Source organism: Thunnus maccoyii, chromosome 3 (genome assembly GCF_910596095.1).
Source record: "Thunnus maccoyii chromosome 3, fThuMac1.1, whole genome shotgun sequence".
NCBI classification, from domain to species: Eukaryota; Metazoa; Chordata; class Actinopteri; order Scombriformes; family Scombridae; genus Thunnus; species Thunnus maccoyii.
The window spans coordinates 33665020-33677070 of record NC_056535.1 but is presented as its reverse complement, the minus strand read 5'-3'; the positions used below and the strand labels follow the sequence as shown (position 1 = coordinate 33677070).

Here is a 12051-nt window from a genome sequence, read left to right as displayed (position 1 = left end):
TTTGACATTTTCATGTTTTATTCAAACATTTGAACAAAAATGATGAAGAACTGCCTGAAATTACACGATAACCTGCAAGTGCATCATCAGTAAACATGAACATACATGAACTTTCAGCACGATTCAAAGATCAGTCAACAGTTTATAGTTCAGTATGAAACTGTACCTGACTGATTCTGGCTGAGAACATTAAAAATACAAATAAATAACACATGCTTGTTTAAAAATCAACAACACATTTTATTTCAGTTTAGCTGAAAAAGGATGGAAGGAGGATTTTTAAGGATGATAATATTTGCTAAATGTGCTGCATCTATATAGAACTTTTATCCAAAGTGCTTCACAATTTTTCTCTCATTCATCCATTAACACTCATAAACACACTGATGGCAGTGAGCTACCATGCAGGCTGCAGGCTGAGGACAGGAGCAGCAGGGACTGGACTGAGTTTGGTCCCTTTTTAACTCAGTTCACTTTAATTCTGTTGTGTGTTGATTTATATTTTCAGTGATTGTTTGATTATCCTGCTTTGCTACCTCATTATCACATTTTTTATTTTTCATTCTGTTTAAGTCTTAAATCCAAAATGACTAATCACAAACTGTCTCAGGTAGTTTGATTGTGTTTCTATGCAGGTTCATGTCATTTATCTATGAACTATAATGTTCTCAACAACAGTCCAGTGGATGGTTTTATAGTTGTATTTCAGCTTGACATTAAACCATTTTATGAATGAGATTAATCTATTGTACATGGACAACAGAGCCTGAATAAAACTGAAATACATTACGAGGTGATAATAAAACCATCAAAATACTAAAATAAAACAATAAAAACACAACAGAGCAAAGAATCAGAGAGGAAATGACTGAGTCTGCTCTTAGTCTGAGTTTTCTTCAAAGCACAAGAGTGGAACTACTCTCTGTTGCAGTTTATTAGGTACACAAGCTAAAACTGATGCAGTTTAATACAACAACCTGCAGTAATCTCATAACTTTATAGAAGGTTTAATGTTCAACTTTTGCTAACTTTGTTTTCTAAAAGGTGTTAAATCAACTTTATGTTCATTTTGGAGGCTGTAGTTTGTGACACTGTTGACTCAATGAGTTGAAAACACCTCTCAGTATAAAACCCAATACAATTCAACAGCACCACAAACTAAAGCCTCCAAAATAACTCAAGTTGAGTCGACACCTCTGTCATACAGGTTCAACAAAAACTGAACATTAGAACCTTGATGAAGGCAGGATTTACTGCAGGCCTGTTGTATTAGACTGTATTAGTTTTCCATCAGAGTATTAAACACATACAGTTAATATAATTCTAATTAAAGGAAGGTTCAATGACAATCAGTTCTGTCAGCATTAAACGGTAAATAATCTCTGCTGCCATCAGCCTGTTAACTCCAGTCTTTAAAAAAACTGCTCTTCATATGTTTGTTCTATTTTATTATGTGTTTTATATATTTGAATGCACTATTTTAGATGAACTATGTAACAGCTGTTGAGGGACTGTGGATGAAAATCAGACTTTTGGTTAACTCAGCATATTTACAGCAATTTTTATCAAAACAAATCAGACAGAACAGTGAAATTCTGCAAATGCACAAATTAAATTCTATGACATTTTTGAACATTTAAAGGTTAGTTTTGGACTTTTTCAAGTGTAACCTTTCATACCAGTGTTTGCTTTCTCTCAATTATTCCAACAAAATGTTAGTGAGGTTACTATAGTATGACTTAATGAGGTTAAATGTTTGGGATTGGGGTTATGAAAAAAACAAGTTTTAAGGTCAGTAGCAGAAACTGTTCTGTTCTCTGTTTTGGGGTATTTTAGTCTTTTATATTTGATATCATGTTGTTGCTACACTGCCTCCTCCTGGTCCTGCTGCAGTCAGACAGGAAGTTTAATCTTTCAGTTAACAGCTTTATACAGTCGTCTATTTCTATCTTTAAACCTAAAACCAAACCTCAACTTAGAAACAACTCTTTGGATAAATGAGAACTGGACAAAATGCCCAAACTGCTCCAAAAATGTCTACACTCTTTGGTCTAAAACTCAAACTGATCCTCATAAAAATCAAGATACAACAACACAAACACACTTCAGCTGCCAGCTTCAAGACACGCGTCAAACTGGAAAACCTCCTGTTGATTATGTGGACTGTTTCTTAAATCACACCACTTCTGCCTGTAGGAGAGAAAACACAATTATATTAAAGAAAATCCTGACTTTGGAAACACAAGTTCTCCAGTAAATAAACACATGAACTGCATTGTGTCCATTTAACTCATATATTTGAATTAAAACACATGAAAGACATAATTATCTTGTTACAGTGTGTTACTGTTTGTTTGTTTTTGTTTATGTGTTCTCCTTATAGAAAAGTTAAAACTGAGATTAATTGATTAACTGCTGTTATGCACTGATTCAATACAAAAACATGGATGGAACTGAATAACATTTGAAAGTCTGTATGAATGGACAACTGGAAATAGACTCATGTATATTCTATATTTATCTTTAATTTAATCATTAATAGATGAATTTAGACTCTGTGGATTTTTTATGGGTGCCAACAAAAGGATAAAAACAAATGTTAAAACAATAAACATGAGATATTTATAAAGAAGCATCATTATGATTATATTGATATATTATTTAAACTTACCTTTCTTTATATTCAGTGTGATGCAACCCTTCCATTTGAGCACAGCTAGAAGAATAATACCAACAACAACAACAACAACAACAGTACCGAGAACTGCAACAGCAACAATCCATCTAGTGCAGGAACCTGAAACAGATAAAAAGAAGTTAATGTAAGACTCAGAATGTAACTGTAAATCATGTACAGAAATCATAACCTACACAAAGAGAACAACTAAAGGTGTGCATGCTCCTAAAATCTAAAATGATTGACAGATTAAAGCAGCAGTGAGATGACTCTCAGCAGACACAGTGATATTAGCATCGATCTTATGAGCAGTTTCCTCCTGCTGGGCTACACAGCTCAGAGGTTGGTTTTGGTCCCAGTAGTGAGGAGGGTCATGTTGTTGTAGCATCCTCCTGTTTCTGAGACGTGTTGATCCTCAGTAGGAAGGATGTTTCAATCACTGTCCTGTCGCTCCACTTTAGGCTTTTTACAGGTGACTTTTGCTACACTCCTGCCGTACCTGAGATCTGCACATGTGTGTGGAAATCTGTCCATAGTCCAGGTTTTCTACATCCTGAGCCGAGGATCACAAGTACAAGTCTATGATGGACTCTGGATTAACATCTTCACTTTATGATAGTTGTTGTCATCACTAGTATTGATAAACTTTGGTAAAACAAGATATTATCCAACCAGCTGAACATGCAGCTTAGAGGTTTATGTTTCACTGAGACATTAAGTAGCACTAGCTAGCTAACATAGACTTACACTGCTGCAGCTAAACTGCAACAACTACTGTCCAGTAATGTCAAGATTTAAATCAACAGATGCTTCTGCCTGGTGGTGAGTCGACTCTACAGCTACTGAAGCACAATGACAGCAGAGTGATACAGTCTGGTATTATGCAGCAGGAGTCTGTTGAAGCTAAATACACTTTAACTCGTTAATAAAAAGTCATTTACATTCAGTTTATGACTAAATACCTTCAGATTCTTTTTCACATGTTCATATCTGATAAATATTTAGATTTCTGGACACATTCACATATTTTAGTTCACATGTATACTGAGATACAGTTTTACTCTCCACACACATTTGCTAATAATACAGACCCATAAAATTCTCTTTTTAACCAACAAAAGCTCACAGCAGCATTTTGTGGTTCTCTGCTGCAGCCTCATGCTTTCACAACATCTATTATTGGTTGAATTAGAAACATGATAATAAATAAGTTCTGCTTGTAATCAACCAACAGTCAGTTGTAATGAATGAAGAAAGTGTTTTGAAGCTACATTTCTACAAACATGTTTGTCATGTCTAGTATTCTCACTGCAGCACAATGACTGAAGAGAATATTTATTCATTTCAAGTTGACATTTTACAATAATCACTGCAGTTCCAAAGCCTATATGTGTCTTCATGGTATCATATTATTACCAGGATCTATCATTGGATATATTTAGAGTTTGCTTCTAGTTTTTAGTTTGACTTCAGTTTCTAGTTAAAGGAAACATATTTTGCTCTTTGTGGTTTTCTGTTATTTATATACTGTTATCATGTTGGATGTTAAACATGGTCAAAGTTCCTAAACATCTGTTGCAGCGTCCAATCAGAATCAACCATCAACAATGTAAACATGGAAGTTATTGCAGCATCACGATCTGTAACACAACTTATGAAAATAAGATTCAAGCAGCCAAATGATAAACTGATGATAAACTAAACTGCTGATTCTTTGTAAAGGTTCAACAGATATTACATGATTTTATTATTATTATTATTATTATGAAGGATGTTTTAGTTTAGAATAGTTTTAGTGAGAGTGAAATATCAGATGATGCTACATATAAATATTTGTTATCAAATATTAAACATGTTTGTCAAAGGTACATAAACCTCTTATATTATCAGCTCTTCATTGTGTCAGAGAGAAATATTTGATCATGCTGCTGAACAGAAAATTGACCATCAAATTTATTGTAATTCTTATTTTGCAACCAACAGACGCTGATGAAACATTTCACTGGAGTGTTTTTATTTATATAAGAGCAGCATTTTATGTGAGTGACGGTAGATTAAATATTATAAACAATATTATAAAACACAGCCTGCGTTGAATCAACATCTTTCTTAAAACAGTTACAACAAAAACCTGAATATTAAAACCTTCATGAAAGTGGAATTCATTACAAAACTCATCAGACTTCATTAGTTTTAGTGAGGTGAACTTAATAAAGTGATTGAGTTTATATAAGTTGGTTTTCATTGTGATGGACAGTTTAGATTGATGCATTTATCTGTGTCAAAGTATCAAGAGACACACTGTCAGAAGCAACTGTTGAGTTGGAGCAGAGGATGTAAATGACATGTTCAACACAACACACAAACAGACAGAGACTGAATATGACTTTGTATGGTGTGTTTTTTAATCCTCACAGCACCACTAAGGGAGGTTTCTTTCTGGAGCAGCTTTGGGTTGCAGCCGACACAGATAAGAGCCACAGTGAGGTTCAACCTGTAGGAAGACGTTCTGGGATCAACTGAAAGAGGTTTTATTTCTGATCATCAAGACCGCTGGTGAGTCTGTGTCTGTTGGGAAAAGGGAGGTTCTGTTTGCTTAAAGCTTCAGAGACCGAGGTGCTGATTTACAGATTGTGTTCACATGTTTTCACTTATTAAGTCTCAAATTATCACCACTGAAGTACACATTCTATGTATTGTACTTTCACTTTATTTGATCTCATTTTTATTAATATTATCAAGTAGGTTTTATTTTCCATTTTATGTTACATTAATGTTTTTTTTTTACATGTTTTTATGTTCTTTTCATGTGAAGCACTTGGTGCATTAATTTATTTTGTTGTAAATCACTTTGAGCTGCAGATGATACTATATAACATAAATAACTGAGTCATTTAGTTTAATGTTATTATTGTCGTATCTTTTTTAAATACAGTTTAACTTTAAGTGAATCACATTAATTTAATCTGTCAATTAAAATCTGTGATGTTGAGTGATTCATGTTATCGCTCATCATAGTTTAACAAGTGGAGTTCACCCACTATAACTCCAGTTTAACCAGTGTCAGGTCAAATAATGACCTGTTACCTCTTCTACTCACTCTAAGCCAGTGAGAGAAGAAGTGGAGACCAGATGTGATATAGTATATTATAGTGTGAGATGGAATAACTTGTGTCTTCATACTGTGAGTTTCAGACTGAACACAAAGTTCATTTGACTGCTGGAGTGTTTTTACAGTCTGTGTTTATTCAGCACAAAAACTTATTGTACTGAACATACAGACGTTTACTATAACTGGCTGAGAATGTACACACTTACTGTGTGTGTGTGTGTGTGTGTGTGTGTGTGTGTGTGTGTGTGTGTGTGTGTGTGTGTGTGTCTTTGTTATTTCCTCCAGACTCTCTCACTCTCCCTCTTATCTCTGCACATTACTGAAGTGGAGTCACAGAGCTTCAGTGTAAGTGTGAAGTTTTCACTCAGTTTAAAATGTTTTCAACTTGCTTTGAGTTCATTCACTTTGTGTTCAGTCTGAGCACACATTGAAACTTATTCAGAACTAAAAACATGTTAATAATTAAAATCATTTGAATATTAAAATGTGATTAAGAAGAAACTCACAAGAGATAAACACGTATATGTCAGACCATATCTGATGTTTGATTTCCTCCTGCGTAGCAACACAGCGATAGTTGTCGGTCTTGGTCACATTAATGTTGAGGATGACGTCGTAGTGGCCTCCTCTTTCTGTCACCTTTGGTTCTTCAGCTGGAAGTTTTTTTCCATCACTGTTCTCCCAGCGTAATTTAGGTTTTGGAGAAGCACCTCGAACTTCACACTGCAGCAGCGCCGAGTTCTTTGTTAGATCAACTATCATGACATTTGGCTTTGTAGCTAAATCTGTGAACAAAGTATAAAACAATAACTTGTAAAGAACAATTACAGGATCAGACATGAACTGTAATACTGGGATGTTTTGTTCAACCTGTCTCTGCTTGTATATGATCATATTTCAGAGGAAAAACAGAGAAACAGTGAAATAGAAAAGCACATCAGCCTTAACTACACATCTCAGGAATGTTTGATAGAACATATTTCAAACAAGTTTCAACTAAATATTTGGTAACTTATCACCACTGCAAACACTATTTCTGACTCACATCATGACAGAGACACATACAGTGAAGAAGTTTGGACAAAACTTGAATTACTGTTCAGTTTCTTGAGATACAAAAATAAAAATGAAATCAGGTGTAATTTGTTGTCTGAGATGTAGACAGTATTTTCTATCACACTAAAGTCATATAAACATTGTGTATAAAATATGAATCATAGGTTCTTGTAAAGCATGTTTGAGCCTTTGTGTTATCAGAGTTTAATTGTGTCAGTGAGAAACATTTGATCAACAGTCTCAAGCTGCCAGAATGAAAAACTGACCATCAGATTAGTTGTAGTTCTTCTTTAGTAGCCGACAGCAGCTGATCAAACATTTAACTGGAGGTTTTTATTTTCTCACACAGGAAGGAGAGCATTATTGTTTTAAACTAAAAACTACAGGTTTGTTCATGTTTTATAATCTGAATTCCTCCTAAAACCTAAAATCCATTAAAATTAAGATTCAATTTTCATCAAATATTTAATATGAACCAAATGAAGCTCTAATGAGACAAGAGGTAAACCTACATTTTAATACCATATTCTTCATTTGTGTGTAAAGAGACACTTTACTGATGTCAAAGATGATTACTGGTCATGAGGAGGACGACTCAGCCTGTTAAACTGTTGTTTAATGTCTTCTGAGGCTCTGGAGCAGCTTTAGTCTTTAACAATAACCAGAGTAATGTCATCAGTGTTATCTCAGCTTGGACTTCAAGACTTTGACAAAAAGTCAGTGTGAACAACTGGAGTTAAAAAATAAAGTTTAGTTTTACAGAAAATATTGTATAAATCTCAGAAAGTAAATAAATGTGAAGAAATTTATCTCCAAAGTAATTGTGCAAAACTTAAAGTGGTGTCCAAACTTTTCCAAAGTAAATGTTTATTATTAAATAAACAATAACAATGAAGTCTGAGATTCATACAATATTCTGTACGACACTAAACTAGTGATGTTACACTCGATGCAGACGACTCAATATCATATCAACCTTTCAAAGCAAATGTATCGCAGCACGACGTTTCAATGCTTTGCTTCACTACGCCAAAAATCATGTGACCACCCTGCAGACGCCTCGTTACATCACACTCGTACCTGAGAGGTGTTGTGCTGGTTTTGGATACAGGGTGTGCTTCTCAATCTGACACAATATCTTTGATGTAAACTCTGTTTAAAAGTGATCTGTTTATATAATAGTCTATAGACTTTACTGAACAACATACCAATAATGAATCAATAACACCACCTATATTCTGACTAACTGTTTCATCACAGTCTCAGATTGAATCCATCCATACAGATGCAATACCAATAGTTGCTCTGCAGATGTCGCTATTTTGACTGAATCAAATGCTTCAGAACAGTGAACCATTTTCAACACAACTGCTTCATATTGATCCAATGCTTCAGAAATCTGTTTCCCCGATCAATACACTAAACTAATATAAAACTGTCTCATGATGCTCAGATCTCATATTCAGGTTGTGGCTACAGGTTTGAGACACTGACTAACACTCAGATTAGCTGCAATTCTTCCATTTTAGCAAAAACAATCTGATGAACAATCACACTGTAATTTATTTAATTCTGGAAAATGTTTAAGGAGATCATGATCATTTATTTTGTTTTTCATCTTAAACTCTTGATTTCTGAATCTGAATTGATCTTACATCCTAAAATCCTTTAAGATTCCTCAGAGATCAGTGATCAGCTTTTCCTGATGACACATCTAAACAGTAAATAAGTTGAACAGTTTTCTTTATTACTTTAGTGTAACAGAAAACACTGCTGAGATCTCAGACAACATATTTCAAATAAGAGAATTTTAAGATGATTTTGTAGCAAAACAAACTGAGCAAAAAGTTGAAGAATAAACAAACTTTTATAAATCACTGCTCGTTCAATAATAAACCTACCAGTGTGATTATTGTGCTGAGAGAAACAGAAAGAGAGAGGTTGTTGTTTTATTTGCTGAGAAGAATATTTACACATTAATTCTGCTGTGAGGAAGCTGCCAGACAGCACTTAGAAATATACAAACACCTGACTGTAACACAGACAAAAACTCACCAGTGAAAACACTATTTCCAGTAAACACATATAACACATATATAGTGTAAAGAAGTTTGAATTCTTGTATAAACAGTCATTATGTAAAACTTGTTATTGGTGTAGAAATGTCTCCACTCATAAGTGATGTGAAATTAGACTCAAGTAAAAATACAAGAATTATCCCTGATCTGTTTCACAGTTATACAGATTTTCTAGTTTGTGAATGATTGAGGCCTGTAGGAGTCAAAGCATCTGGTCTCATATTTCTCAAAGAAATGTAACCAGCATTAACGGGTGTATTCTACCATTGAAAAGGAGGCTCTTGCCCTGTTTTGGCACTTCAACATTTTGAAGTTTATGTTGGTTCTGCCAGTGTGCCGACCGTTGTTTATACTGACCAGAGTCCTCTTGTATTTATTAATCAAATGCGGAACACAAACCAAAGCCTTATGTGCTGGGTGCTCTTTCTGCAAGCCTTCAACGTGGAGGTCAGGCATGTTAAGGGCAGAGAAAATGTCCTGACCGACACGTTGTCACGTTGTTAACTTTGATGTGTGAATCACCTCCATTGTACTTCTGTTGTTCACCATCTTAGGGTGGGGGTGTTACGTGTGGCATGTAGGTGCATTACTGCACACTGCCTGTGGGACTGACTCTCTCTCTCTCTCTCTCTCTCTCTCTCTCTCTCTGCCTCTCAATTCAGTTCAATTCAATTCAAATAGCTTTATTGGCATGAACAAAAAAGACATGTTGTTGCCAAAGCAGTTTACAGAAGATTCATATATTACATATACGTCTCTCTCTCTCTGCCTTCCTTTGTAGGAATGAAGCACCTGGAGCAAATTATCCATGAGAGAAAAGAGGGACCTGAGAGGTGGTGTGGACACACACCTGACAGCCTGCAGCAGCTTCTGGGGAATCCTTCCCCTTCTCTCTTTGGTTGTTTTCTATCCAACATTATTTAGAGTGTTGGGTTTTGTTATTTCAGTTTGGGATGGAGATCACTGGTAGTCCAGTTATTGGGTTTAGTTTTGATTAAGTTGAATACATTTTTCTTTTGGTAGGTAGGGGGATGAGCTGGGTGCGACTGCCCACTGCGTGGCTGGCTCAGTAACTTCACATCTTTTGTTCTTTTTGGCTGGGATCTGCATCTCCTTTTGTTTGCCTTTCTTTACCTTTTCAGTATGGTTGATTTGTTGAAAAATAAAATGAATGGTTGTTGTTAAATTAGAGGTCTTGGATCCTTGTCATGTTTCAGTCTCCATGGGAGCCTTTGTTTGGTTGAGGCTGTAACAATACAGTCTCCCCTTCAAGACATCCATGCTGTTAAAATCAGGAGTTTGAGAGAGAAGTTTCTCTTTCTTACCTCCACACACCTGGACAATCACTGCATGAAGCTGGATGTACTTAATAGGTTTAAGAAAGTTACAAAATTTATTGGACGCAGTGACACAAACTGCAATGTGTCTCAAATATCCATCATGTTTGATAAAGAGGGAATCTCGGCCTCTGATCGAGGCCCTGCCAGATGTGTTTTCTGACTATTTGACTTGAGTCCATCTGAGACTCTTAAACCAGTCACATCAGTAAATAAACATCTTATAAAAACACTCACCAACAACAAGAAGCTTAATGTGGGATATTTGTCTTGGCTGAAGTTGTGGAAAGTCACAGGTGTAGTTTCCACTGTCAGCCACCTTCGTATTTCTGATGATTATGGAGGCGTTTCCTGACTTCAGTTCATCATCAAAATGTGAGAATTGTCCTGAACCGCTGTTGCTATGAATGCCTGAATCATAGAGGAACACCGTCTTCTGACCATCTTTCTTCCATTCAAACCTTTCAGACACAATGCTCTCCTTGCTGCTGAGTGAACAGGGTAAAATGACGTCACTTCCTTCTTCCACGATCACTTTGATGACATTTGGCTCTGGAGGACAAAAACATGTATTAATCAGTATGTTTACATGCAGAATAATCAGGTTAAGACAGACATATGGAAGTTTGTTGTCATAGCAACATATCAACTTATGTTATAACAAGAAACTTTTCTTGTTTCTTGTCGTCTGGAACATTGTCTTCAACAAATCCTTTGCTCTGAACATTATATATCTGCACTTGTGAATATTTTACTCTGTAAATATATTTATAATTTTATGTATGTATGTATTATTGTTATTATATATTATTATAAATGATATTTATTATTTCTCTATTTGTTTTCATCTTTTATATTTCATTTTACTAGTCCTTATTTATCAGCATAACCTCAGGAGAACATCACACTCATTAATAAATAATAACATTTAAGTCTTTTAACTGTTTTTCCAAAATGATGATGATCTTCATCACTGACTACGTCATCAGACTATCTCTGTCTGTCCATCCAACACACAAATAAATATTACAGCTGGTTGAAAAAATGAGTGAGAGAAAGAAAGAGAAGCCAGAGAGAGCGCTGCAGATCGAAGAGGAAAACTGAACTAAACAAAGTGAAACTTAATTCACCATAATTCATCATGATCACTATGAACTCAATAAAAAGACAGTAAGGACGAACCTCTGAACTACACAGACAGAAAACACCTGCCTGAAGCCTGAAGTCACATCTGAAATGCATCAAACTGTCAAAACTTCTTTCTATCTAAACACTGTGGAGCCATTTGGTAACAACTATGGAAACAAAGCATGAAATAAATAATCTGGAGAACAAGAAACATTAAAGAGGGAAATCAGGAAGCTTGAAGTGGAAGAAATGAGTCTAAACATGTATTTACCATCAGGTTAGAGAGTCGATTCCATTATTTGAAAGAAACTGAGCTGATCAAAAGAATTTAGTGTTTAGTGTCATTTAGAGGATGGATCAGACTATTTTCAATATGAAAAATGTTTGTTGCTTCACATCTATGACACTCTGTGTCCTTGTTCTGTTTCATTTACTTAAATAAAGATTAAACATGATGATTAACTTTAGTCTTTGTCGTTATTTGATAACCGCTAATAAATAAAACAATGTGTATATAAATATGATTACTTGTATATAAGTAAAAATTGACTTCAGGCAATTAGATTTGTGAATTAAAACATTAACATTGAATCTGCTTCCTGATTGAACACATTTCTCATCTCTGATCTACAGATACGATTTGTCTCCACACTAAACACACAA

The 12051-nt window shown here is 35.0% G+C and overlaps 1 protein-coding gene across 1 annotated transcript in view; it reads right to left on the bottom strand.

Moving 5' to 3' along the window:
* Positions 1-12051, bottom strand: part of LOC121894142 (butyrophilin-like protein 1) — a 93869-nt gene continuing 81818 nt past the window's right edge. The window contains exons 7-10 of the mRNA XM_042406525.1: positions 10498-10635; positions 6296-6574; positions 2672-2797; positions 1-2190 (exon numbers count right to left, since the gene is read on the bottom strand). Of these exons, the coding sequence (XP_042262459.1) occupies positions 2171-2190; positions 2672-2797; positions 6296-6574; positions 10498-10635 (563 nt within the window). The 3' untranslated portion in view covers positions 1-2170. The remainder of the gene's footprint in view (positions 2191-2671; positions 2798-6295; positions 6575-10497; positions 10636-12051) is intronic.